The 26,349-nt window shown below is 42.0% G+C and overlaps 1 protein-coding gene across 2 annotated transcripts in view; it reads left to right on the top strand.

The window, feature by feature from the left end:
• camkmt (calmodulin-lysine N-methyltransferase) overlaps nt 1-26,349 on the top strand; it is a 246,140-nt gene that overhangs the window by 6,637 nt on the left and 213,154 nt on the right. For both annotated transcript variants that reach the window (XR_009655047.1, XM_060925612.1), the window contains exon 3: nt 99-163. Coding sequence is in view for 1 of the 2 variants with exons in the window: in XM_060925612.1 (XP_060781595.1) it covers nt 99-163 (65 nt within the window). In the remaining variant the exon portion in view is untranslated. The remainder of the gene's footprint in view (nt 1-98; nt 164-26,349) is intronic.

Here is a 26,349-nt window from a genome sequence, read left to right as displayed (position 1 = left end):
TGGACGGTCATTACAACACAGACCACTTCTATGGATTGTGTTCCATGCTCATGTTTACAGTATGCATCATTTACATTTGTCGACTTTACATTATTTAGAGATAGCCATGGGCCGATCAAAATGGATGAAGTGCTCAACAGCTTTGACAACACCGGAAATGTCTGTGAGTAAACATTTCAGTGTGTATATAAGATTTGGGAATTTCGAATACTTCTTTTCTCACACATGCAAAAAATTTGTCTTGGTGGTGAAGAAGAAGAAGGCTTTATTTGTCATATGTTATATTTGTTGCAAATCCCAGCTTGTTAGGAAGTTGCGATAGGAAGTGCATAGCCAGAAATGATGCAGCACCATTGGAACAGAGAGGGTTAAGGGTCTTGCTCAAGGCCCCAACAGTGGCAGCTTGGCAGTGCTGGGGCTTGAACCCCTGACCTTGTGAACAGTCTTAAGTGTTGAGCCACCACTGAATGTATGACATGTGACACACTAAACAGACCAGACAAGTGCACTGACTGCTGTATTAACAAATTTACGAAAGCAGACATTTAACTCGGGGAAGTTTAAAACAAAAATAGGATAAAGATTAAATTATAAAGAAGCAGTTGTGAAATCAAAAGATGAAGAAGTGAAAATATATACAGTACATATACACTACCGTTCAAAAGTTTGGGGTCACCCAGACAATTTTGTGTTTTCCATGAAAAGTCACACTTTTATTTACCACCATAAGTTGTAAAATGAATAGAAAATATAGTCAAGACATTTTTCTGGCCATTTTGAGCATTTAATCGACCCCACAAATGTGATGCTCCAGAAACTCAATCTGCTCAAAGGAAGGTCAGTTTTATAGCTTCTCTAAAGAGCTCAACTGTTTTCAGCTGTGCTAACATGATTGTACAAGGGTTTTCTAATCATCCATTAGCCTTCTGAGGCAATGAGCAAACACATTGTACCATTAGAACACTGGAGTGAGAGTTGCTGGAAATGGGCCTCTATACACCTATGGAGATATTGCACCAAAAACCAGACATTTGCAGCTAGAATAGTCATTTACCACATTAGCGATGTATAGAGTGGATTTCTGATTAGTTTAAAGTGATCTTCATTGAAAAGAACAGTGCTTTTCTTTCAAAAATAAGGACATTTCAAAGTGACCCCAAACTTTTGAACGGTAGTGTAGGAAACAGAAATAGAATAATTATTGTTTACAGTATGCTACAGAATATGAGCATTGCACTGAGCTGCACTGAACATATATATATATTTTTTTTGTATTGGCACTAAATAGTTTATGGCACTGTGGAATAATTTGTGTCCTGTATATCGGAGTGTTGAGTTTTTATTAGCTGAGAAACAGATGGTGGTTTTGGGTTCTGCTTCAAGCTGCAGATCTCTAAGGAGCCACTGGCAGGCACAATTGAGCAATTAGAGACATCTAATTTACTCTGTCAGTGAGGGGGAATAAGAGCAGAATGTGACGCTGGATTTCGTGAAACTGTCAATTAGACAATTAGTCAAGCAGGATTCTTGAGCCATCTGTGGCACCCATACTATTAAGGCAATGTACTGAATTTCTGTACAGCATTACTAAAAGCATTATGATGCTTCACCCATTGTAATTGAATACTTTGCGTGTCTCTGTTGGAGCATTTTACCAAAACAAAATTTCCCTGTCTGAATTTCACTCAATAGCGTAGTCAAATGGTGTTTTATAAAATCCTTTATGTGTAACAGCCTGTCATATCTGATTAAAGATAATGAAAATGTAATGAATCTACAATGCTCCTTTAATTAGCAGGATTTAAAATATCAGCATGGACAATTGAAGTGATAATGGTGTCATGTTTTTATGTATATTGCCTAAGTGTTTTTTTTTTGTTTTTTTTAAATTCAAAATTAGATCTCTGTCAGGGAAATTCGAAGTGGTGATGAGTCAGGCTTAATCCTCTCTTTGTCTCTCTGACAAATATATGGCTGAACATACTTTTCTGTGTTTCGTTAAAAGAAAGACGCTATCAGTTCGTTGGTTCATCGACTCCCTTTCTGTCTCTATAACAATCTTGTTCTCTTGTTGGATTAATAAGCGCTGGCAGCGTCACCCCTCCTTTTGGCGCTCTGCCCCACTTTGAGGCAGGGTCATCCCTCTTTCTTTCAAACGGTCCTCTCAGCCACCCCTAATTGATCTCACGCCTTGGTAGGTCCAAACATCTCCCCCGTGATCTCCTCGGCTCAGCTGGCCTGGTGTATTGTCAGTAAAGAAAGGGGATGCCCGCTATTACCTAACGTCCATCCCAAATCCCTGCCTAAAGAACTGACTAACCCCGACGTCTCTGTCTTGTGAGGGACTGGATGTTGGATTAGCTGTACAAATGTATGGTTTTGTGTGATCTGCCTCATCAGGACTGTGAGGAGCTGACCATGCTGTTGCTTTAAGTGCTCTTGTTTCCTGCAGGGCTCAAGAGGGACACAATAGAAGTTATCAGAACATGCTGGAAGGACCTGAAGAGCTATGGAGAGGCATTTTGCTCAGCAGCGTGGACATAGGTGGCAGTTCTGGCACCCCTGTCGTGTTTTGCGTCTGACTAGATAAGGCCAATAAGCAATCAGTGCATATTTTGAAGAAAGATGTTGTTGTATCCTGCGCTTTGGTTATAAATCAATATACTTTCAAGCTTTTCTAATTACTCTCCCCCCACTGGTATACCCCACTGTGTATCTGGGTCATGTCAGGGGTCGTGACTTGCTGTGTTTGAGTGAGGTGTTAAGGAGACACTCCACTGAAGTGTTCTGAAGCAGATTACATGCCGAGAGGCTGCACTGGATGTTGCACTGACTCTTACAACTTGTTTGCTACTTCAGAAGCGTTTCTGAAAACGACCCGAAACAAACTTCTGACTTCCTGGAATTGTAATGGTTTTTCAGAACAGTAGGAGGGTCTTGATTTGTAAGCTGTCTATCGAACAAGGAGTTGGCGAGGTAGTATACTGCAAGTAGTAATAAGTGAACGTGATGAGTAGCATGCTATAGGTGCACAATGGTGTAACATAGGGGAAAAAATTAAAAATTCAGGTTTTGATTTCTCATCTCTCATCTCATTATCTCTAGCCGCTTCATCCTTCTACAGGGTCGCAGGCAAGCTGGAGCCTATCCCAGCTGACTACGGGCGAAAGGCGAGGTACAACCTGGACAAGTCGCCAGGTCATCACAGGGCTGACACATAGACACAGACAACCATTCACACTCACATTCACACCTACGGTCAATTTAGAGTCACCAGTTAACCTAACCTGCATGTCTTTGGACTGTGGGGGAAACCGGAGCACCCGGAGGAAACCCACGCGGACACGGGGAGAACATGCAAACTCCGCACAGAAAGGCCCTCGCCGGACCCGGGGCTCGAATCCAGGACCTTCTTGCTGTGAGGCGACAGCGCTAACCACTACACCACCGTGCCGCCCGGTTTTGATTTCATGTACTGAAATAACTATTAGGCACAATTTTTACAATATCTATATAAATTAGTTGTTTTTACCCATTTTAACCTTGAACTCAGCATTTTAATGATTACCCATAATGCATTGTTTATCGCGCTAAAACAAGCAAAAACATCATAAGACAGTGGAAATACTACCTTTACTACCTTCACGTGGCGTCTTTCTCGATCGCACATGTTCTAGAAGGTACACTTCTAGGCATTCCTGGGTGGTCACGGACTGTAACGTAGCCTAGTTCGATTGTGAAACTCGCTAGGATGGAGTATTTTCGCGAGTTTAGTGGCAAACTTTTGTGCCGCAATTTCTCTATTCTCGAAATTTGTAACCTGAAACCCTACAAGAAATGTTTCATAATGTTTTGGATTTTGAAAAATGCTTCTAGCAAGTTTATTTCGCTGTATTTTTCCGTGAAACTTGGCATAAATCATCCTTAAGTGATGAGCATGACATTGTTATTTTGGTATGGGTCAAGGAGTTAGTTGGAAGCGGGAGAAATTAGAGTTTCTCAACTACAGCAGCACTTCTCACCATAGATGGCTGGCGTGTTTCACAGCGTTTGGGATTTACTAAATCGACTAAATCTCTAGATCTACTGAAGCTACGAGGATATAAATCACCAGGATTCTAATTTACTGGGTGAGAAGTATTATATATTTTTTTGAAAGGTTTATTCGCGCTACAAGTCCATGAAAGTTGGAATTGTTCGTGAAGGGGTTAGTTAGATTTTGGTAGCGTGACGCACACAACAAACAAAAGAAAAAACAAATTTTCTTCCGAATCTCCTTGCTTTATCAAAATTATTTTTTGATACATTAAAAGACTGTGTTTATAATAGTTTAGCATTTTTAAAAAAAATTATTATAGAGAATATTTGATCAAAACAGCATTCAAAGTGATTTTTCACGGGTGTAAATGTTACCCGTGACGTCCATAATAACATTAAATTTTAAGAACTAAAATTCTGTTAAAAATTCTAGATTTGTGCTATCATTCTGGGGTTTTGCTGAATAATACTTTAGGGAGTTCTCTTACAATGCTGAAAATTCAATGAGTTTTTGGTGAAATTCTAGAAAAGTTATTTACATTTTAACGCACCTGATAGTGATTGTGCTCACACAGCGTGCTACTCATAATGTACATATTTTGTTGCGGAAAACGTTAGTGCTTCTCATTTCTTGAATTGTGCCTCTTCATTTTCATTCCTTGCCTCTTAGCTCTAACCTTTGAAGATGCAACGAAAGGAAACAAACACAGGAGGAATCAAGAGCAAACGAATTTGCCTAATGAGTCGCCCCTGTTCACTGAATCATTACTCTTAATGCATCGTCATTTATTAATGACACTGTGGTACAGGGGATAATGAATGTGTGCGATTACACACTGAACAAACAAAAATGAAAATGCTATTGCGTGTCTACATCATGCTGAGCCTATATTCTTTACGAAAGTCTACTATAATTTACTGTATTTGCATTTTGCAAACGATCTCATTTTATTTAATTAATATGATTTTTTTTATTTATTAGTGGTCCTTATTATCGTATTATTTACTGGGAAGGATGGGGAATTTATGCCAAACGCTAATGTCAGACACTACATCTGTGTGTTTTTGATCTAAGAGCTTCCTGTTTCCTCTCTTCTCAATTACTCTCGGTGCATTTCGAGAAGTGATGCGTCTTTAAATGTGGTTCATGTTGATCGATTTCCGGGTCACGGGCTGAAGGACATATGATTGAGGAGACAAGGAGACATCAATTAGTGCAACTCATCTCCTCAAACGCAGTGAAGGTCTGCCTCCCCCTTCATAAGCCACTCCTGTCCCATCCCTGCAGATACAGATATGGATCTGTTCATGCTTTGCAGTTTGTATCACCTTCATTTCAGCTTCAGTTCACACAAATGTCAGACGTCAAACATGCTCATCTTTATTCCAGGAACCAGAATAACAACACCACACAGAGATGGAAACAAACATGCTTTCACACGTTTGTTCAGTTTGCATCGAGGCGCAACTGAGCCACTGAAATAAGCTGTAGCCTCATACAAAAGCATCCCTTTCAGAGTACAAAACCCTATCGGTGGGGATATGTCTTTTATTTCTTGAACTAAATGATCTCGACATGACCTGTCTTCCTGGAAAGCTCATTTGAGGAAGATAATCGGTCCTTAAAGACCACTGAGAATGCGTTTACATTGTTCATACATTTGGGAACAATAGCGCACCTGTACGCTATCTTTTTATCCTGACAGTCTGCTTAGGCTTTTGTGGAGATAAATTTGCATACTATTTTGCACATTATTATTAGTTTCTTATCAGTTCTGTTATTCTTCTTGTATCACCACACTGTTAAATATCACAATTATCAGTGTCTTATTTTTGGACCGAGACAACATCCGACCAGCTCAGTCTGGCTGTAACATCTCATCTCGTTATCTGTAGCCGCTTTATCCTTCTACAGGGTCGCAGGCAAGCTGGAGCCTATCCCAGCTGACTATGGGCGAGAGGCGGGGTACACCCTGGACAAGTCGCCAGGTCATCACAGGGCTGACACATAGACACAGACAACCATTCACACTCACATTCACACCTACGGTCAATTTAGAGTCACCAGTTAACCTAACCTGCATGTCTTTGGACTGTGGGGGAAACTGGAGCACCCGGAGGAAACCCACGCGGACACGGGGAGAACATGCAAACTCCACACAGAAAGGCCCTCGCCGGCCACGGGGCTCGAACCCAGGACCTTCTTGCTGTGAGGTGACAGCGCTAACCACTACACCACCGTGCCGCCCTGGCTGTAACATTACTTTAAAAAAAAGGGGGGGGGGACTATAATTAGCTATCCGAATACCATTCTTGTAATCTAATGGTAACCATTTGTTCGACCTGTTGTGCTCTTGAGATGCTTTTCAGCTCAGCATGGTTGTAAAGAGTGGTTCTTTGACTTACTGTAGCCTTCCTGTCCACTCCAACTCATCTAACCACTCTCTTCTCACTTTTCTGTTCAACATCCTGAGATTTGTATTAATTTGCGAACTTTGAAACAAATATTTAATCAGACTCGTTTTCTCAGTAAAGACCAAAAAAGAAAAGAAAACTGATATGTACTTAACATGAAGTATTCATGAAGTTATTACTTATTACCAATACTTAGGACCTTTAGAAAGGTATAGTACAGGTACTCAAGTGTAAGTCTTAGGGTTCCACTTACCAAATTTCCATTCAGTCGAAGGTCCAGCGAAATGAAAGTCAATCAAACAAAGCCGCACCAAGAACAGAACTAAGAGTCCCATAAGTCTGAAAAATTATTTATTTTTCAGTTCACTCAGTCTTAAATGCCCGGTTTTCACAATCAGCTTTTCTCTTCTTGCTGTTACGTAATTGTGAGCATGCCGTTTTTGCTCTTTCTGTATGAACAAATGCAGCTGAAAGCTAAAATAAAAAAATGGTACAAACGTTTACGTCTGCGCACCAAGCTTATTTGGCAAATGACTGGATGATAACTTGAGTAGCTATGTGACTTGAGTGAAACGTTGTCATGGAGATGCTGTTACAGCTGCTGTGATTGGACCTGACAGACAGCAGAAGAAAAGTGAGGTGCACAGAATATGAATATATACGTATATGTATCTATAGATTTTATTTATTTATTTATTTATTTATTCGGTGTGTGCTATTAAAACCCACTTGGATATCAATGAAATTATCATGCAGATTTAGTTCATGGTCTGGATTAAATTGTGTTTGGGTTCGGACGTGGACCGAAGTCTGCCTATTGAGTACCCCTGGTGTAAGAACAGGACAGTTATTACAGCCAGTAGTCTTTTTGGATAGTGTGCTGGAATTTATTATTTATTATTATTTTTAAATACTTCACCTTCTTTGAATTCTTCAAGGCTTAAAATCAGCGCTCTGACTGGGCCACATATGTATGCCAGCCTTTATTTGAAACCACTTCTTTCCCAATTTAAGCTTTCTCGCAGAAGGGAGTTGATTTTTATGCAAGATTTCTCTGTAATGGTCACCTGTCATTTCCCATCAGTTCGACATATATGTTGCTACTGAAATGCATCCTTATAACATGATGCTACCACCACCATGTTTTACAATGAGGATGGTGTTACCTGGCTGATGTGCGTAGATTCACATTACACATGTTGCTTATATTTCAGTTCAAAACATTCCAGTTTTCTCTATTCAGACTACATGACCTTCTGTCGCTTCATTGTAGAGTCTTTCAACAGGCCTTTTTCCTTCATTGTCCACACATCTTTGCTTTTGGTCTGAGGTCTTAGTATTATTGATCCATGAACCTTGCCTTCAGTCTCCGTTAATAACATCTGTAAATCAGTTGGAGGGACACTTAGTGAAACAGTAGCCATTCAAACACATCCGCTTCTAGTTAGTTATCTCGGTTTATACCTGATCTAGGCAGTGTGACCTGTAGTTTCATATTTTCTCCACTGTTTTATGATTAACTGATTTGAGCTTCTCAAAGCGCCTTCAGTGTCCAGTGCATTTGAGATGGCCTTGCATCATTCTACAGATGTGCTTCTTTGTGATTAGATCCCCGACATCTTTTCAGTGCTCCTTTGACATTGTGATTTGTTCTCTAGACAGTCCCCACCATACTGATAGACCTCAGAAAGAGAAGGCTATCTATCCTTGTGAACTATCAACAAATAGTGCGAGCTGACAAGGTAATGTGTGGAATGAGATCGAAGCCAGTGTTACAATTGCAAGGGGTATGAATACTTTTTAAATCTCACTACTATATATTTTTTCATGTTAGTAAATTATTGAAAGGCTTTGGAGGTTTATATTAATGTACTTATCCTAAAACGTTATTATTTCTGTCGTACAGCACACAGACTTGTATGTTGGAGGCTCCATGGGGGAAAATACATTTGTCACAGAGAGTAATGTATAATTGTTGCTACAGTGAAGGTTAAAGGAGATTTAACACTAATTTAACACTTGTGTAAAGAATCTGGGTGCTTTATAATAATCTGTAATTTAATTTTTTTGATATGGGAATGTTTTGAAGATAGAGAAGAGTGTGTGCACTGTGCACTTTGTCGGTTCTCAGTAACAAGCTGCATCATTTATTGTCTTATTCATTTCAAGGGAATGGCTCTTTATAGCTGCTATAACATAAGTGATGAGAGGAATTAACTTTCACAGCATCACATGTAACTACAAACGGGTAAAAAGTGCCATTCTTTTAATCAATAAAATGTGTTCATTGGCAAATTGCTGTGGTATACACTAAATGGTGGAATAAAACACTTCAGAATGTGCTGTTATAGGAGCCTAATCGACGTCGGGGTCTGCTTTGTGTCATGTGACATACCACACCATCCCGTCTTTGATCCTGTAACAGCACACCATGTCATATTTTATTTCTCTGTTAGATTATTTTGGGCTCTGTGTGTGTGTGTGTGTCTCACAGTGCATGCACAGGAGTGTAGCGTTTTCTCTTTAGGTTGATAGCACCCTTTACTCCAAACAGGTTCCAGGACGCAACAAATCACTTCTATGGTCTGAGGCCCGAAGAGCAGTGGCACAGTTGGTAAATTTTCTCATTTGGGAGGTGTATACAGGCATACCGTATGTGTACCTTCTGTGGTCATTGCTTGTCTCATACTTGTCTCTTCTTTCCTTGATTTGCACAATTATGCAGATTTAGACCCCTAATGCGATTTGATTTTTTTTTAAATTATTTATTTATTTAAAATTATGGAACGATATCTGTCTGGGGGCGGCACAGTGGTGTAGTGGTTAGCGCTGTCGCCTCACAGCAAGAAGGTCCTGGGTTTGAGCCCCGGGGCCGGCGAGGGCCTTTCTGTGCGGAGTTTGCATGTTCTCCCCGTTGAAATTGATCCATTCTGTACACGAGTGCAGCAGTATTCAGCGGTGTTTTTGACCGACAAGATAGGGGTTGTGTACTTTCCGGTCATGTGACTGCAAGATCTCTATAGACCTCATTGTGTTCAGAGGGTTTATAGTCCAAATGCAATGAACCTTGTTTCGTCGTAAGCAATGAGAGTGGCTCAAAGGAGTCAGCCATTCTAGAGTGCAAAGGTGCAGGGTCATTGCTATTTACATTGTTATTTATAAATCCAGCCCAAGCATACAGTCAAGAATTTGAGGGTTAAGGGCTTTGCTCTGAGGCAGTACTAAGATTTGAACTTGCAGCCTTCCAGTGTCTGGCACAGAGCCTTAATCACTGAGCACACCATTTATATTACAGTGAATTTTGCAAGTTAATATGAACATATTATATGAAGGATTTTTCCACTGGCTTTATAAAGTGAACAAAAGGTGAACCACAATTACCAGCTATGGCACCGCTGCAACGGTGTTGAGAGTTTTTTTTTTTTTATGAAAATGAAATAACAAAATGAGACTTTACAGAGGCTTTGTGTGTGGCTCTAATGCCCTGGTAATTACAGATATACTTCAGCAACCAGGTCACACTCTTTCCTCTCTCACAAAGATCCCTTCTAGTCAAGAATTAGAGAGGGGCCGGGCAAGGGCTGGAGAAGGTGAGGAAGAAATATTGGTCTATAATTGGGTGATTATTGAATTTTACTGCTCTTCCTTGCACTTTCTCCAAATTTTGTAGATTTCAACCAACCTTTTTTTTTTTTTTTTTTGCACAAGGTTTTGTCACTGTATCAAATGTTGCCAATTTAAGGAATGGACCTTCTAAAGGTTACAAAAATTGAATATGCATGTATGTATGATGTTCTGAGATGTGTGAAGCTGCGAACTGCTGCTCATGCTGCATCATGGGTCGGAATAACACATTTGAAGAAAAGTTCTTTCTCCTCTCTTCCACGTCACGAGCTCACAGATAACCCATGATTGGCTAGTGTTGCTGTGATTGATAGGGAGAGAGATTATGTCATCCCTCCCACCTAGACAGCACAAACAATTTTGCTCTTTTGGACTCCTCGCCACATATGACTGTGCCGGGATTCAAACTTACAATCTCTGGACAATAGAGTGAATGTGTTTTAATTTATTTATTTTCCTTTTTTTTTTTTCTTACTTAACAAAAGTGTAGCTGTTATTTATTTTTTATTTAACCAAGAAAGACTCCTTGAGATTAAAAATCTCTTTTACAAGAGTGTCCTGGCCAAGACAGGCAGCAGCACAGTTAACAAAAGATAGAGCCAATACATACATCCATACACACAACATTTAAATAATTTACATAAATTGCACAATGAAGAGAATTTAAAAGTAAGTTATTGTAGAAGAAGCCTTTGTCACATATAGAGTTTGTCAGAGGTTTATATACAGTGGTATGCAAAAGTTTGGGCACCCCTGGTCAAAATTGCTGTTACTGTGAGCAGTTAAGCAAGTTGAAGATGAAATGATCTCCAAAAGGCATAAAGTTAAAGATGACTCATTCACTTTATATTTTAAGCAAAAACAATTTTTTATTTTCATCTTTTACATTTTTAAAATGACAAAAAAGGAAAAGGGCATCCTGCATGGTTAGTACCTGGTAACACCCGCTTTGGCAAGTATCACAGCTTGTAAACACTTTTTGTAGCCGGCTAATAATCTTTCAGTTCTTACCTGGGGGATTTTCACACACTCGTCCTTGCAAAAGGTTTCCAGTTCTACATGTTTCTTGGGCTGTCTTGCATGCATTGCTCTTTTGAGATCTATCCATAGATTTTCAATGATGTTTAGGTCAGGGGACTGTGAGGGCCAGGGCAAAACCTTCAGCTTGTGCCTCTTGAGGTATTCCATTGTAGATTTTGAGGTGTGTTTTGGATCATCGTCTTATTGTAGGACCCATCCTCTTTTTAACTTCAACTTTTTTACAGATGGTATGATGTTTGCTTCCAGAATTTGCTGGTATTTATTCATCAGTCCACAGGACTTGTTTCCAAAATGCATCAGGCTTATTTAGATGTTCATTTGCAAACTTCAGACGCTGAATCTTGTGGCTAGGACGCAGGAAAGGTTTTCTTCTGATGACTCTCCCATGAAGGTCATATTTGTTCAGGTGTCGCTGCATAGCACAACAGTGCTCCACCACTCCAGGGTCTGCTAAATCTTTCTGAAGGTCTTTTGCAGTCAAACAGGGTTTTTATTTGCCTTTCTAGCAATCCAATGAGCAGTTCTTTCAGAAAGTTTTCTTCATCTTCCAGACCTCACCTTGATCTCCACTGTTTCTGTTAACTGCCATTTCTTGATAACATTACAATCTGAGGAAACAGCTACCTGAAAACACTTTGCTACGTTCTTGTAGCCTTCTCCTGCTTTGTGAGCATCAATTATTTTATTATTCAGAATGCGAGGGAATTGCTTAGAGGAGCCCATGGCTGTTGATTTTAGGGACAAGTTTGAGGAGTCAGAGAATTTATACAGCTTTGAAATCTGCATCATCTGACCTTTCCTAATGAAGAATTTGAACAAGCCACAGCTCAATAAGCTAATTAAGGTCTGGAACCTTGGTAAAAGTTACCTGAGAACTCAAATGTATTGGGGTGCCCAAACTTTCGTATGGTGTTCCTTTTCTTTATTCACTCTCCAATTGTACAAAACAAAAATAATACGCATCTTGCAGAAAATGCTGAAATGTGTCGTCTTTACCTTTATGCCTTTTGGTGATCAGTTCATCTTCTTCTCACTTAACTATTCACAGTCACAGACATTTTCAGTAAGGGTGCCCAAACTTTTGCATGCCACTGTACATGGACATGAACATCACGGCGATATTGGCCTTTCAGTGATTTCTTTGAACTGGTCTTTTTCTGGGGTGGAATGATTGAAACAGCATATATCTTTAATAGGAAAAAAAGCTCCAAGAATTTGGTGCAAATGTTTTATTTTATCTGGGGTTTTCTGAAATCAGCACAAGGTCAAAATGATGCATGCAGGGTCAAAAATGTATTTACAACACAACTAATATTTGGTTAAATGTCCCTTATGCCCAGGTCAGACGGCAGGCTGCAACTAGTTTTCAGCTATTTGCTGAAAACTAAATCGCAGGTAAACGCAAGACTGCCCTTGCGTCGACGCACGATGACGCAGATAATGGCAGGGTGTTGTAGAGAGTCTTTAGTAGAGGCAGGTTGACTGAAGTAGATCACGATCTGTTCGCATTTCAGCTGCAATTCGCTTCCAATCGGTGCAAATAGCAGGTTGACACATGTAGAGGCAGGCGGTCGTGCAACGCTTGAGCAACCAGTCGCAGGTTGAAGCAGGTAGTGGCAGCTAGATGCAGGCTGACGCGGGGAAGACAAGTTTTTAGAGATGGCTGCAATGCATCGCAGGTAGACGCGGACTGCACCTGCAAATAGTTTACAACAATCTGTGAACAGTCTTATGGCCTTATATTTTTTAAAGGTTTTCTGTGCACTGCGTCTAGCTGTGTTTTGCTTCCTGTCATAACAGCTTAAAAACTCTGTCTTGCAATACATCTGACCACAACGAAGGGTTTGATGCAAAACGCCTGCGTCCACCTGCGATCCGTCGTCATCCGACCGATCGCAGGTCACAGTATGCGTCTTTCTGCCATCTGACCTGGACGTTAGCATGTTTCATCTTGACCAGATGCTTTTGGCAGATTTTTTGGTTATTTGTGAACATTTGACCACTCGTCTTGGCAGAATTGGTAGATTTCAGTTAAATGTGTGTGTTTCCTGGGGCAGACCCTACTTTTAAGCACAGTCCATATATTTTCAATAGATTTGGGGTCACTGTCTTGTTGAATCATCCAGTTGTGTCCATGTTTGAACTGTCTAGCTGATGCTTTGAGGTTATGCTAAAGAATTCCGAGGTTCATTATTCTATCCACTTTGTGCAATGCACCAGTTCCATTGGCAGCAAAACAGCCTCAGAGCATGATGCTACCACCACCATGCTTAATAATTGGTGCAGTGTTCCTTGTCATTGTGGCCAAACAGCTCAATCCTTGTCTCATCTGACGATAAAACCTTCCTCCAGAAGGCTTTTTTTTCCATCCATGTGGTCAGCTTCAAACATTAGTTGAGCTTGAAGGTGTCAATTTTAAAGCAGGGGATTCTTTCTTGGACAGCAGCCTCTCGGTACATGGTGATGTAAAAGTCAATTGACTGTAGCCAGTGTTCCAACAGCTTCTGGTTCATTGCAGGCCTGTTCCTTGGTGGATCCTGGGTTGTTCCTAACTGTCCAAACCAAATTTCCTCTCAACTGAGGGTGACAGTTTGGGTCTTCTTCCAGCAAAGTGGCTACACCTCCCAATAACTTGTACTTACATACAGTTGTTTGAATTGATGATCTTGGAATCTGCAGTTGTTTAGAAATGGCTCCAAGAGACATTCCTGAGTTGTGTAAACCTATCAGGAAGTTAAGAGGCTTTGGCCTTGGCAAGTTAAAAGACGTTTTGAAAGTTTCAGCCCCACTGAATTAATAATCTAAGTAGGCGTATGTAACTTTTTGACCCTGTAAGTCACAGTACTAAATCATCTCATTTGTCTTACTGTGGACTGACGAATATCTAAACTAACTCGGATTGCTTTGTAACCTTTTTCAGCTTTAAGCAGATCAGCAATTCTTGATCTAAGGTCTTCTAAGATCTCTCTTTTATGAGGCATGGTTCACATCAGCAGATGGTTCTTGTGAATCGCAAACTCCTAACGTTTGAGTATCAAAGTAGCTCGAACCCACATCTCCAAACTTGTTTCGGTGATTGGACTCCAGGTTTGCTGACTCCAATTAGCGTTTGAAGTCATTAGCCTAGGGGTTCATATACTTTTTCCAACATCCACTGTGAATGTTTGAATGATATATTCAGTATGGATAAGAACAAAGCAATAATTTGTGTGTCATTAGTTGAAGCAGATTGTGTTTGTTCAGTATTGTAACTTCAATGAAGATCAGACCATATTTTAAGACAGATTTGTATATAAACACAGGTGATTTTCAAAGGGTTCACTTAATTAGGGCCCGAGCACCGTTCGGTGCGAAGACCCTATTGTTTTTCGAAGGATTCTTCTTATTTTTCTGTCGTGTTTGGCCTTATTTGAGGCATTTCCCATGCACAAAAAGTCATGAAATTTGATACACACATCAGTCATCGTCACCGCTACTCAGCCACAGACTTTTGGCCCCGGGCGTGGCCCAGGGACTTCATAGCGCCCCTTTTTCCATTTCCCATTGAAATGAATGGGTAGAACTTTGGAATGATGTCATAAGGCCATCTCATCTCATTATCTCTAGCCGCTTTATCCTTCTACAGGGTCGCAGGCAAGCTGGAGCCTATCCCAGCTGACTACGGGTGAAAGGCGGGGTACACCCTGGACAAGTCGCCAGGTCATCACAGGGCTGACACATAGACACAGACAACCATTCACACTCACATTCACACCTACGCTCAATTTAGAGTCACCAGTTAACCTAACCTGCATGTCTTTGGACTGTGGGGGAAACCGGAGCACCCGGAGGAAACCCACGCGGACATGGGGAGAACATGCAAACCCCGCACAGAAAGGCCCTCGCCGGCCCCGGGGCTCGAACCCAGGACCTTCTTGCTGTGAGGCGACAGCGCTAACCACTACACCACCGTGCCGCCCTCATAAGGCCATTTGGAGTGAAATTACACATGGTCATTTTTAATGTACTCCTCCTGGACGGTTCATCAAGGTCATGTCAAACTTGGCAAACATGATGCCAAGATATTGCTGAAGTTGAATTGCTAAGGGCTTTTTGATATGTTGTTTTATGTTGAAATATTATAACAGGGGTTTTCAAAGTGTGGGAGAGTTAGCCCCCCCCCCCCCCCCCCCCCCCCCCCCCAGAGAGCAAATAAACAACAGCGCCCCCCCTTACAATTTTTGTTGTTGCTATACTTAATGTTCCATTCGTATTTAAAAAAATGGCTGTTGTACACATTTTTATTTTTTTCTTTTACACATTTTAAACATCTGTGCTTTTTTAAAACATCTTGTTTTACACATTTTAAACATCTCATAGCATCGTTAGCTAGCACCTCTTGGCAGACAACACACTGTGGCAGTGGAGCATCTTCAGATCCAGTCCATGAAAATCCAGACTTTAAATAATCGTGGTCATACTTCCTTCTTTTTTTGCTTGGCCCAGACTCTGTCTCCTCACTCACTGTAGCTTTAGGTACTAAAAATCGATCCATTTTGTCTCTGGCAAAGGCTAGCTGAAGTTCGCTAAATGTCCGCAATAGTAACTTATTCTGGTTTATTTTTCCTCACGTTGCACCCCCCTGAAGAACTCTGGCGCCCCCTAGGGGAGGCGCGCCCCACACTTTGAAAAGCCCTGTTACAACATATAATATGCCAAGATATTGCTGAATGTTGAACTTGATATCTTGTAATATGATTCTGATTCTGATAGTCTTTAGCCGTTATGGGCCTGTCTGGTATAGCGCCACCAACTGGCCAAGGAAAGAATAGGGTTTTGAATATGTGTGTTTTGACACATGATGAATTTTAACATGCTCCTCCGAGACGGTTCATGAGATTCATGTGAAATTCGTTATACGTGATGCCAAGATGTCGCTGATATTAAATTGCGAAGGGATTTTTGATCTCTTGTAATATGTTGAAATGGCCTTATGATTTTAATATCTTGCCGCATAAACAGGAAACGTGTCAGAAAGCCACAGTGCATTGACTGTATGGTCGGACACTTCTTACTTCAATAGATATGATAACCTGACGCCCAATGGGCCTGCCTGTTATAGCGCCACCACCTGGCCAAGCAGGAAATGTGCCGGAAATTGGCAATGCCTTAACTGATTGATCTGACACTTTACAAAATATTGTGTATTATGATTGTGATGATATTCACATGTGTAATTCAGATGCCTAGCACAGCGCCACCATCTGGCCAAGCAGGAAATGGGGAAAAAATGTTCAATTCATTGATGGATTGATCTGAAACTTTACAAAATATTGGATATCATGAGTCTGATGATATAACATATATACAATTCTGTGCACACTCATACACAGTCATATGCATATTTATGCATACACACACACTCTCAAGTATGCACTCACATGCACACGCAACATCTGTGAGCACACTCTCTCACACACACACACTCACTCTCCCTCTGACAAACAAACAAACACACACACACACACACACACACACACACACACAATAACAGCGGAGCTCCAGCGGAGCACCATACCTAAGAAAAAATGGTAAACCCATTGAGTCGATTTTTTTTTTTTTTTGTGGTTTGTCCATATAAGTGTACCACCAGTCATACACACCGCCTAGTGGTCAGTGTTAGTAATTACCAGTCATACACACCGCCTAGTGGCCACTGTTTAGTGATTACCAGTGCGACCCTGTAGAAGGATAAAGCGGCTAGAGATAGAGATGAGATGAGACACACCACCTAGTGGTCAGTGTTGGTGATTACCAGTCATACACACCGCCTAGTGGCCAGTGTTAGTAATTACCAGTCATACACACCGCCTAGTGGCCAGTGTTAGTAATTACCAGTCATACACACCGCCTAGTGGCCAGTGTTAGTAATTACCAGTCATACACACTGCCTAGTGGCCAGTGCTAGCCAGTAAAGAAATAAAACAAAAGAGACTGGCTATGAAAATTCTACAACCCAGAAACAGATGGGAGCTCGGCTTTCAGGCAGTGCCTAAATCTATATATTAGTGACCTGCCATCATTGTGCATTTTGTTGCAGACATATGAAAACTCTGCATGTACGTACCGTACACACACACACTGCAGACACAGGAAAGCTAAGATGACTTAAGATTACAGCGTGAGATAGAGATAAGGAGGAGACGCATGTATAGTTTTGTACATATATAAATGTACATTTTCACACCACAGAAACACACACACACACACACACACACACACACACACACACACACACACACAGTCTTCGTCTGTCTATCTCTCGTCCGTCAAGCAGTCATGGCATTTGCAACATGCACATCACCTTTGAACATTTGATGAATATGTGACTGTTTTGTTGGGTGGCAGGATGTCCTGGGTTGCGGAACCACATGTGCGAGGGCCCGTCAAGGCCGCTAGCGGCTTTAATTTTTTCTGTTACTGTACTTTACAGCACAGTGAAATTCATTTCTTTGCATATCCCAGCCTATTTGGAAGCTGGGGTCAAAGTCAAGTTTGACAGTGAAGAAGGAAATAGTATGTACAGTACCAGACAAGTTTGGGCACATCTTCTAATTCCATGGTTTTCTTTATTTTTGTTAATTAAAAGTCACTTCATGTCTTAAAGTAATGATGGACGTCATTTCTCTTTACTTAGTTCAGCGGTTCTTGACATAATATGGATAACTGCAGTTGTGGAATAAGGCTATTTACTGTATTATTATTATTTACTGTTTGATTATCTCAGATACATTTAAGAAGGTAAGAAATTGCACTAATTAACTTTTGACGAGGCAACTGTTAATTGAAAAGCATTCCAGGTGACGACCTCATGAAGCTGGTTAAGATAATGTTAATAGTGTGCAAAGCGTCATCAAGGTCAACGGTGGCTACTTTGAAGAATCTAAAATATGAAACATGTTTAACATTTTTTATTTACCACACAATTCCATGCATGTTCCATGTGTTATTTCATAGTGTTGATGTCTTCAATATTGTTGTACAGTGTAGAAAATGGTCAAAATACAGAAAAACCTACAAATGAGCAGGGGTGTACAAACTTTTTTGACTGGTACATATGGTGGAAAAAAAAAACCAAACAAACTTTGAACTGTTCCTCAGGTGAAATTGAAAGTCAGCCTTGAATCACCCTAATTGAAAACTAGATTAGCACATTGACAGGGAAGTGATGTCCTACAATGGTTTTAAAGGGCAAGTGTATGTGCCTTGAGGCCTGTGTGTGTGTGTGTGTGTGTGTGTGTGCTTCCATTAGAGGAATAAGTGATTAACACTCTGTAGTTAATTTGTCTCTCGTTACTCTGCATCCATCAGAGTGCATCTCAGTGCCACCCTATTGGAGGGCAAACACTGCCACCCCCACCCCAGCTCTGCCACCCCAGTAGCTGCCTGGCAACCATGCAAGTTCGCCTGCAGCCTTAATGTAGTTGATGATGTTTTAAAACAAATAGATCATTTATCTGATTAGTGTCTTGGCGGAGAATGAAGCTTGTAAATGGCTACCTCTCACTTAGAGATTGGGCAGCACTCCAAAACCTGACACCGGGGAGGTGTGTGTGTGTGTTGGAGAGAAAGAATCGCAGAGATAATTGGCTAGTTATTTCCCAAGCATTCTGTGAAATACTGCCTCACTTTTGGGTGCGTGAGTGTGCAAATGAATAAACTTCCACAGCCACGGTGTGTTTTTATGCAGTAATTAGCACACGTAATGTTTATTGATGGTGTGTCACCTTGCGAGGTGTCAAGGTGGGTGTACACGGCACTCGAAAATCAGTAACAATCAGTTAACACCATATAGCCTGCAGACAAAAGATAATCATCTCAAACGCTAAGAGAATGAGTCTGCTATCACCTACTGAAAAAAACCCTGAATTGCTACTTTACCCCCTACTGAAGAAATCATTGCCTCGGTCAGGTGTGTTTATCTGATAGAGCTCTGGGAAGAGTTGCTGTGTTAGTATGTTGTGGTGCTGATTTAGGCCCACCTGCGTCCTCAATTTAAATCCTTTGCTTAACTAATAAAACACAGCCAGGATGTAGAACAGAACAAATTACAGTGGTGGAGTATCAGAGCTCATGTCTGATATTTTTCCAGTGGATTCTGCTGGAGACTGTACTGTAAGCATGCATTTTGTCCTGGGTGATGACGATGATAGTAAATGTATTATTCTCAATGTCTTACTTATGGTGTCAAGCACCTGCCATCTCTCACCACATTGTCATAATACTGAGGACTCCTTTAAGCCCTGAAAGTCTTAAGCCCTGTCCATACGGCAACGGATTCGGGTGGATCTGATAAAATTGTTTATCGTTTCAGCCTGGCGTCCACACGGCACCGGCGTTTTGGGTGCCCCAAAACGAAATCTTTTGAGAACGGGTTCCAGGGTGGAAAAATCTGGTGACGGCACTGTTGCGAAGTCGTCTGGATGAGTAGAACGGATTTGTTTACGATGACGTCACAACCACATGACTGTCAGTGCTTCACGCCGGGTAGAAGTGTAACGAACTCGATGCGAGTTGTCAACAAATCCTATAACTTGGTTCATGAAATGCACTTACAAAATATTTTCACTGTGAATATTTATTGTGTAATGGTGCAAAGTGAGAGAGAGAGAGTGAGAGAATAGCCCTTAGGGCAGAGTCTTTAGTCCAAACACTACGGAAGCAGTACCAAACCAAGCACCGCCCGTGCGCTTTCCAAAAACAAAAACAATCCCGCCAGCAAAAATAGGACAAAAAAAGGAGCAATCTCACCTCTTCAGATGTTGGTTTAAGTCTGACAATACATTCCTCAAAAAGGGCGTAGAAGAACAAAGTAATCCATCAACGTGTAGCATTCAATTTATTCCGGACCATTAAAGAATTCTGGAGGATCTCAGAATGTTGGCGTACTGGCTTCCATCTACCCCCATTCATTCCTCTTGCCACGTCTTTCGTTTTACGCTACTGATTAATAATCAAAACTTTGTGGCTGATGCTACAGAAGAAGGGGTTTATGCGCATGCGTCTACTTCTATTGTTCTGGTGTCTCCGATGGGACCGTCTTACAGCGTACGTAGAGGTGTGGCATGTGTATTGCATCGTTTTCAGCAAGCGTTGCGTTGCCATATGAACCTGATATTTTACTGATCCGTTGCCCATGTGGACGAGATATTTAAAAAAAAAAATCTCGTTGCCGTTGTCGTGTGGATGTAGCATGTTATTCAGCTATTTATCTCACCGAGGTTTGCAAAAGTGTTCACCCCCTAAGATTTTTCCGCATTTTGTAGTATTATGTTATAACCTGGAACTGAAATGGACACAAAATAGCCCATGATATAAAGCAAGGGGAAAAATCTATCAAGTTTGCAAAATCAAAATGGGGAGGAGGGGGAGTTGTGATTGCTGAAGCATTCAGTCCTATTGCTGTGAATCTCCTAAATTAGTTCTGGTGCAATAATTTGCCATCAAAAAGCACATATTTAGATGAATGTAGTTTGAACTTGGACCATTATTATTTGTTATTTTAAAAATGGAAAGATATGGCACAACGCAATAACTTTTGATGGCAACTGGTTCCACCAAAACTAGTTTAAGAGGTAAATAATTCTGCAATCATAACTTTTAGACATTGTTGTTTATAATTAATTTTGAAAACTATGTAGATGGGTGGCACGGTGGTGTAGTGGTTAGCGCTGTCGCCTCACAGCAAGAAGGTCCTGGGTTCGAGCCCCGGGGCCGGCGAGGGCCTTTCTGTGTGGAGTTTGCATGTTCTCCCCGTGTCCGCGTGGGTTCCCTCCGGGTGCTCCGGTTTCCCCCACAGTCCAAAGACATGCAGGTTAGGCTAACTGGTGACTCTAAATTGACCGTAGGTGTGAGTGGGAATGTGTCAGCCCTGTGATGAGCTGGTGACTTGTCGAAGGTGTACCCTGCCTCTCGCCCATAGTCATCTGGGATAAGTTCCAGCTTGTCCGCGACCCTGCACAGGATAATCGGTTACAGATAATGGATGGATGGATGTTCAAGTGGGCTGCAAGGCACCATATTCACTAACTTCTTCAGTAACTACACAGAAACCAGGTTTATAGGGTTTAAATGATCGTGAATTGTGAAAGATCAGGTTAATTCTTCAGTCCAAAGATATGCTACCCAGCTTAACATTTATTTGTATATATTGTGCAATAGCGGGGGCGGCACGGTGGTGTAGTGGTTAGCGCTGTCGCCTCACAGCAAGAAGGTCCGGGTTCGAGCCCAGTGGCCGGCGAGGGCCTTTCTGTGCGGAGTTTGCATGTTCTTCCTGTCTCCGCGTGGGTTTCCTCCGGGTGCTCCGGTTTCCCCCACAGTCCAAAGACATGCAGGTTATGTTAACTGGTGACTCTAAATTGACCGTAGGTGTGAATGTGAGTGTGAATGGTTGTCTGTGTCTGTGTCAGCCCTGTGATGACCTGGCGACTTGTCCAGGGTGTACCCCGCCTTTCGCCCGTAGTCAGCTGGGATAGGCTCCAGCTTGCCTGCGACCCTGTAGGACAGGATAAAGCGGCTAGAGGTAATGAGATGAGATGAGCTTGTGCAATAGCCAAGTCAAGTATTTACTGACAAAAAGTATTCCCAAATTGACCAATCAGGTTAGTTTGCTGCAAATTTGCAATTTAGTGGTTAGAATGTTTGTTTCTTTTCACTGACCTCGTACATCATCGTTGTTTTGCTTTTGTCTCTCGCCATACTCTGAGTCTAGTAGCTATTTTCACTGCTCTGTAAGGTCATAGCAGGTTTTCTGACTAGTGCTGAGTCACCCCTTATCTTCAATACAGCTGATCTAAGGGGTCCCAAGTCCCCCTCCAACCCCCTCAATCCTACCTCCCGTCAGTGGGCAGAGGCGCGGCTTGGTCTAGCCTTTGTGTTTGGCTATCCATCCCGAAAGCCGGGGGCCTGCTCGACTCCTGGGGAGAGCTTCCTGAGAGAAAAGGAGTGAAGAAAAGGAGAGAAGTAATTACGTCCAGTCATTGAGTTCTGAAGATCCCCTCCCTCACACCGAAACCAGCACCACTGCCACCCACCCCACCCAAGTTTATTAGAGAGGCCCTGATCCGGCGACAAAACGGCAGTCATTTAAAGCAAAAAGGAGTAGGAATGTTTGGGAGGAATATGACACCTCTGCATCTATGGAGAAGAAGAGCCAGCTTAAGGAGCTGGGTTGTGTATGTGTGTGGGTGGGGAGTGGAGAAAAGAGAAGAGCTGATTGCTAGCCTAGGCCTTTTGTCTCCACTTTTTCACATGGATGACAAGTTGCTTCACATTGCTGCCTTTGCAGGACAGGAAGGAGCCCCTTGTGCTTTTTTTTTTTTTTTGTCCGGAACTCTTCCTTCTGTCTTTTTTTTTTTTTCCCCTCTAAAAGACCTATGTTTCTCTCCAGTCATTGTAGTCTCATCTGTCCATCCTCTGATAGAATCATCTGACAAGTCCTAAGTCGAAAGTGAGCCAGCAGAGGGCTGACTTTAAGGAAATTGCTCCTCTGTTGCAACAGCGTAATCATGTATTGGCAACTAGCCATCACTCTTATGAGTGCAGACGAGTGTGAAAGGTCCAGGGAATTTTAGTCCGACCGCAGCAGCTCTGTCTATCTGCGCCGTCACCCGTAGAGCAGGCAGTCTTAAGCCAAGCGGCCCTCCTTTTTTTCCACCAGGTTGGTTCCTTTCTCATTGTCTTGCCAGAGCCGTGATGGGAAGTAATCTGCTGCAATAAGGAGAAGTCATTTATTAGTCCCAACCCAGGGGTTCATGCTTCACAAATTGTATTGAGTAGAAATGACCCAATCAGAGAAGAGCAAAAGGGGAGGGCTTTTTTTTTTTTTTTTCTTTTTATGCATGGGGGGGTGCGATGGAAAGGAGGGGTGTTCCTGGTGCTTTCTCCAGCTCCTCTCCATCCATCCAGCCCAGAGGATTATGGGGGATTGATGTGTTGCTGGTCCAGTGGCCAGATGATGCCTTGCCTTCCCACTGAGCTTTTTAAGTGCATGTGTGTGTCTGAAAAGGTAAGCCTCAGACAGGGCGTTACTTGAGTCTGAATGCGTGTAAAAAATGTACTGTAGGTTCGTGTGGGTCTTTTTGTTTGCGTGCGTGCGCGTTCTCAAGTTTTAGGCATGCGTTACATTTTCAGATACTGGATCTAAACAATAGAAAACAAACAGACTATTGTTTTATTCCAACCACTATGTTCCTGAAAGTGTGGTAGTCAAAAAGCTGCCAACGCTCAACACCCATCAACCCTCATCTCTTCCACACACACAGACACGCGCGCACACACATTGTCAAACTCTCATACCACACAAACACACACACGGTGCTCCTCGTGAATGCACACTCCTACATTCTCCCAAAACAATACTGATGATGCTTTTCTGCTGCTTTGCCAAGTGGCTTTTTACAACTATTGCACAATGGAGAAGCTAATTACTGTAGATTTGGAGAGCTGGTTAATTGATCATGTTAGCGTCCTAATTGCATCTCTTTTACCTGAGGCCTCCGAAAGACCACCCATACCTCACACGCAACCTCTGTGCTTTAACCCGGAGTGGAAAAAAAAAGCATTATATTTGTTTGTTGTTCAAAGCATGTGGTGATTTATGTTTGAGGCTACCTTGAACTATATCTTAGCTATATTCTAATGAAATCTTGTAAAACTCTGATGTGCTGTGGAGAATAATACACTATGATGCGTGTGAGAGAGGTTGAGGCCGGCTTATGGAATGAGTTAATGTTTGTCCAGTTGGGGGTGCTCTCATGCTTTCTAAAGCTGCTGTGACGAGCATGACTTGTTCTCCTTTCACTGGCCAGGTCAATTACTCCAAACATAACACGCTGTCAGGACGTCTCTGTTCAGACACATTGATTGATTGATCGATTGTTTTTATTTCAAAATGCAATTTTATTCGGTCCGATGTTTAAAATGCAAGAGGAGCCTTTTCATTGTCACGTTAACAGTGTGACAGTGTTTGAGAAGGGAAATTCAGCCAAATAACAACAAACGTGAACTTCCTGTAGAGGAGTTTGACCAACCAGAAGTAGCCAAACACTAAAACGAGTGTGTTTTGTGTGTGAAAACACGAGCACAACTATTACATACTTAGCAAAGGGAGTCAAGAGTGGTGGCGCTTTTTTTCAGCTCTGTGCAAATGCAGCATTTTTAACATTAACTGTTTGCTAATTTATATATTTTTTTGGATGCTCCAGTGACCTCTTGTGCTGTCTGAGATTTTTATTGTTCAATTCCTTGTTTTGCTCTGATAGGATTTTTATTTGTATTTAGGTTATATGGCTGGGCGGCACGGTGGTGTAGTGGTTAGCGCTGTCGCTTCACAGCAAGAAGGTCCTGGGTTCGAGCCCTGTGGCCGGCGAGGGCCTTTCTGTGCGGAGTTTGCATGTTCTCCCCGTGTCCACGTGGGTTTCCTCCGGGTGCTCCGGTTTCCCCCACAGTCCAAAGACATGCAGGTTAGGTTAACTGGTGACTCTAAATTGACCGTAGGTGTGAATGTGAGTGTGAATGGTTGCCTGTGTCTGTGTGTCAGCCCTGTGATGACCTGGCGACTTGTCCAGGGTGTACCCCGCCTTTCGCCCGTAGTCAGCTGGGATAGGCTCCAGCTTGCCTGCGACCCTGTAGAACAGGATAAAGCAGCTAGAGATAATGAGATGAGATGAGGTTATATGGCAGTTCTGTTGCATTTTCAATGCTTTATAACGACTGGAGTTGATTTATCCATCCATCCATTATCTCTAGCCGCTTATCCTGTGCAGGGTCGCAGGCAAGCTGGAGCCTATCCCAGCTGACTACGGGCGAAAGGTGGAGTACACCCTGGACAAGTTGCCAGGTCATCACAGGACTGACACATAGACACAGACAACCATTCACACTCACATTCACACCTATGGTCAATTTAGAGTCACCAGTTAACCTAACCTGCATGTCTTTGGACTGTGGGGGAAACCGGAGCACCCAGAGGAAACCCACGTGGACACGGGGAGAACATACAAACTCCACACAGAAAGGCCCTCGCCGGCCACGGGGCTCGAACCCGGACCTTCTTGCTGTGAGGCGACAGTGCTAACCACTACACCAGCATGCCGCCTCCCCTTAGTTCCAGTGAAGGGAAATTGTAATGCTACAGCATATAGAGGCATCCTATAAAATTGTGTGTTTCAAACTTTGGGGCAGCAGTTTGGGGAAGAACCACATATGGGTGTGATGGTCAGGTGTCCACATAGTTTTTGGCCAAATAGTGTAGATGGAGAAATGGCAATAAAACCCCACTTGGCTTGACTTGACTTGCAATCATGTCCACTACAACTGGGATGCTTTCTAGATTGCTCATTAGTTTACAGCGCGTTGTTGTAATAACTTTACCACACAACACTTTACTGTTGTCACTGCACTGTTTCTGTTGTCCTGTGTATTCACTGTTCTGTGAACTTATTGTCTTGCACTCTTCTCACACTGTTGTGTATTTGCTCTTTACGAAGGTAGTCTTGTGTTTTATACTACTGTACTGCTAAGTGTTGTGCCAGGCTCCTTTCCAATGTACAAGTGCATCTTAAAATATTGGAATATCGTGAAAAAGTTAATTTGTTTTCTTAATTTAATTGAAAAAGGAAAATTTTCATGTATTTGATATTCATTTCATGTAAAGTGAAATGTCAAGCCTTTTTTTTTATTTTTTTTGTTTTAATTTTAAGGATTATGGCTTATAGCTCATGAAAATCAGAAACCCAATATCTCAAACTACTAGAATATTTCATTTCAAGTTTGAGTAAAACAGTATAAATACCGTTTATCTCCGTCTAGTTCAGTACATGCAGTCACAATCATGAGGAAGACTGCTGACTTAGTTGTTCAGAAGACAATCATAGACACCCTCCACAATTAAAGTAAGCCCCAGAAGGTCAGTGCTGAAAAGGCTGGCTGGAAAAGGTGCACAAGCAACAGGGATGACTGCAGCCTTGAGAGGATTGTCAAGAAAAGTCAATTCAAGAACTTGGGAGAGCTTCACAAGGAGTGGACTGAGGCTGGTGTCAGTACATCAAGAACCACCACACACAGACATCTTCAGGAAAGGGGCTACAACTGTCGCATTCCTAATGTCAAGCCACTCCTGAACCAGACACAACATCAGAAATGTTTTACCTGGGCTAAGGAGTGATTCAGGGGAGTGGTTTGATATCAGGA

The sequence above is a fragment of the Neoarius graeffei genome, chromosome 7 (assembly GCF_027579695.1).
Source record: "Neoarius graeffei isolate fNeoGra1 chromosome 7, fNeoGra1.pri, whole genome shotgun sequence".
In the NCBI taxonomy this organism is placed as follows: Eukaryota; Metazoa; Chordata; class Actinopteri; order Siluriformes; family Ariidae; genus Neoarius; species Neoarius graeffei.
The sequence above is the reverse complement of the archived record's forward strand: the minus strand, read 5'-3'. Positions and strand labels throughout refer to the sequence as shown.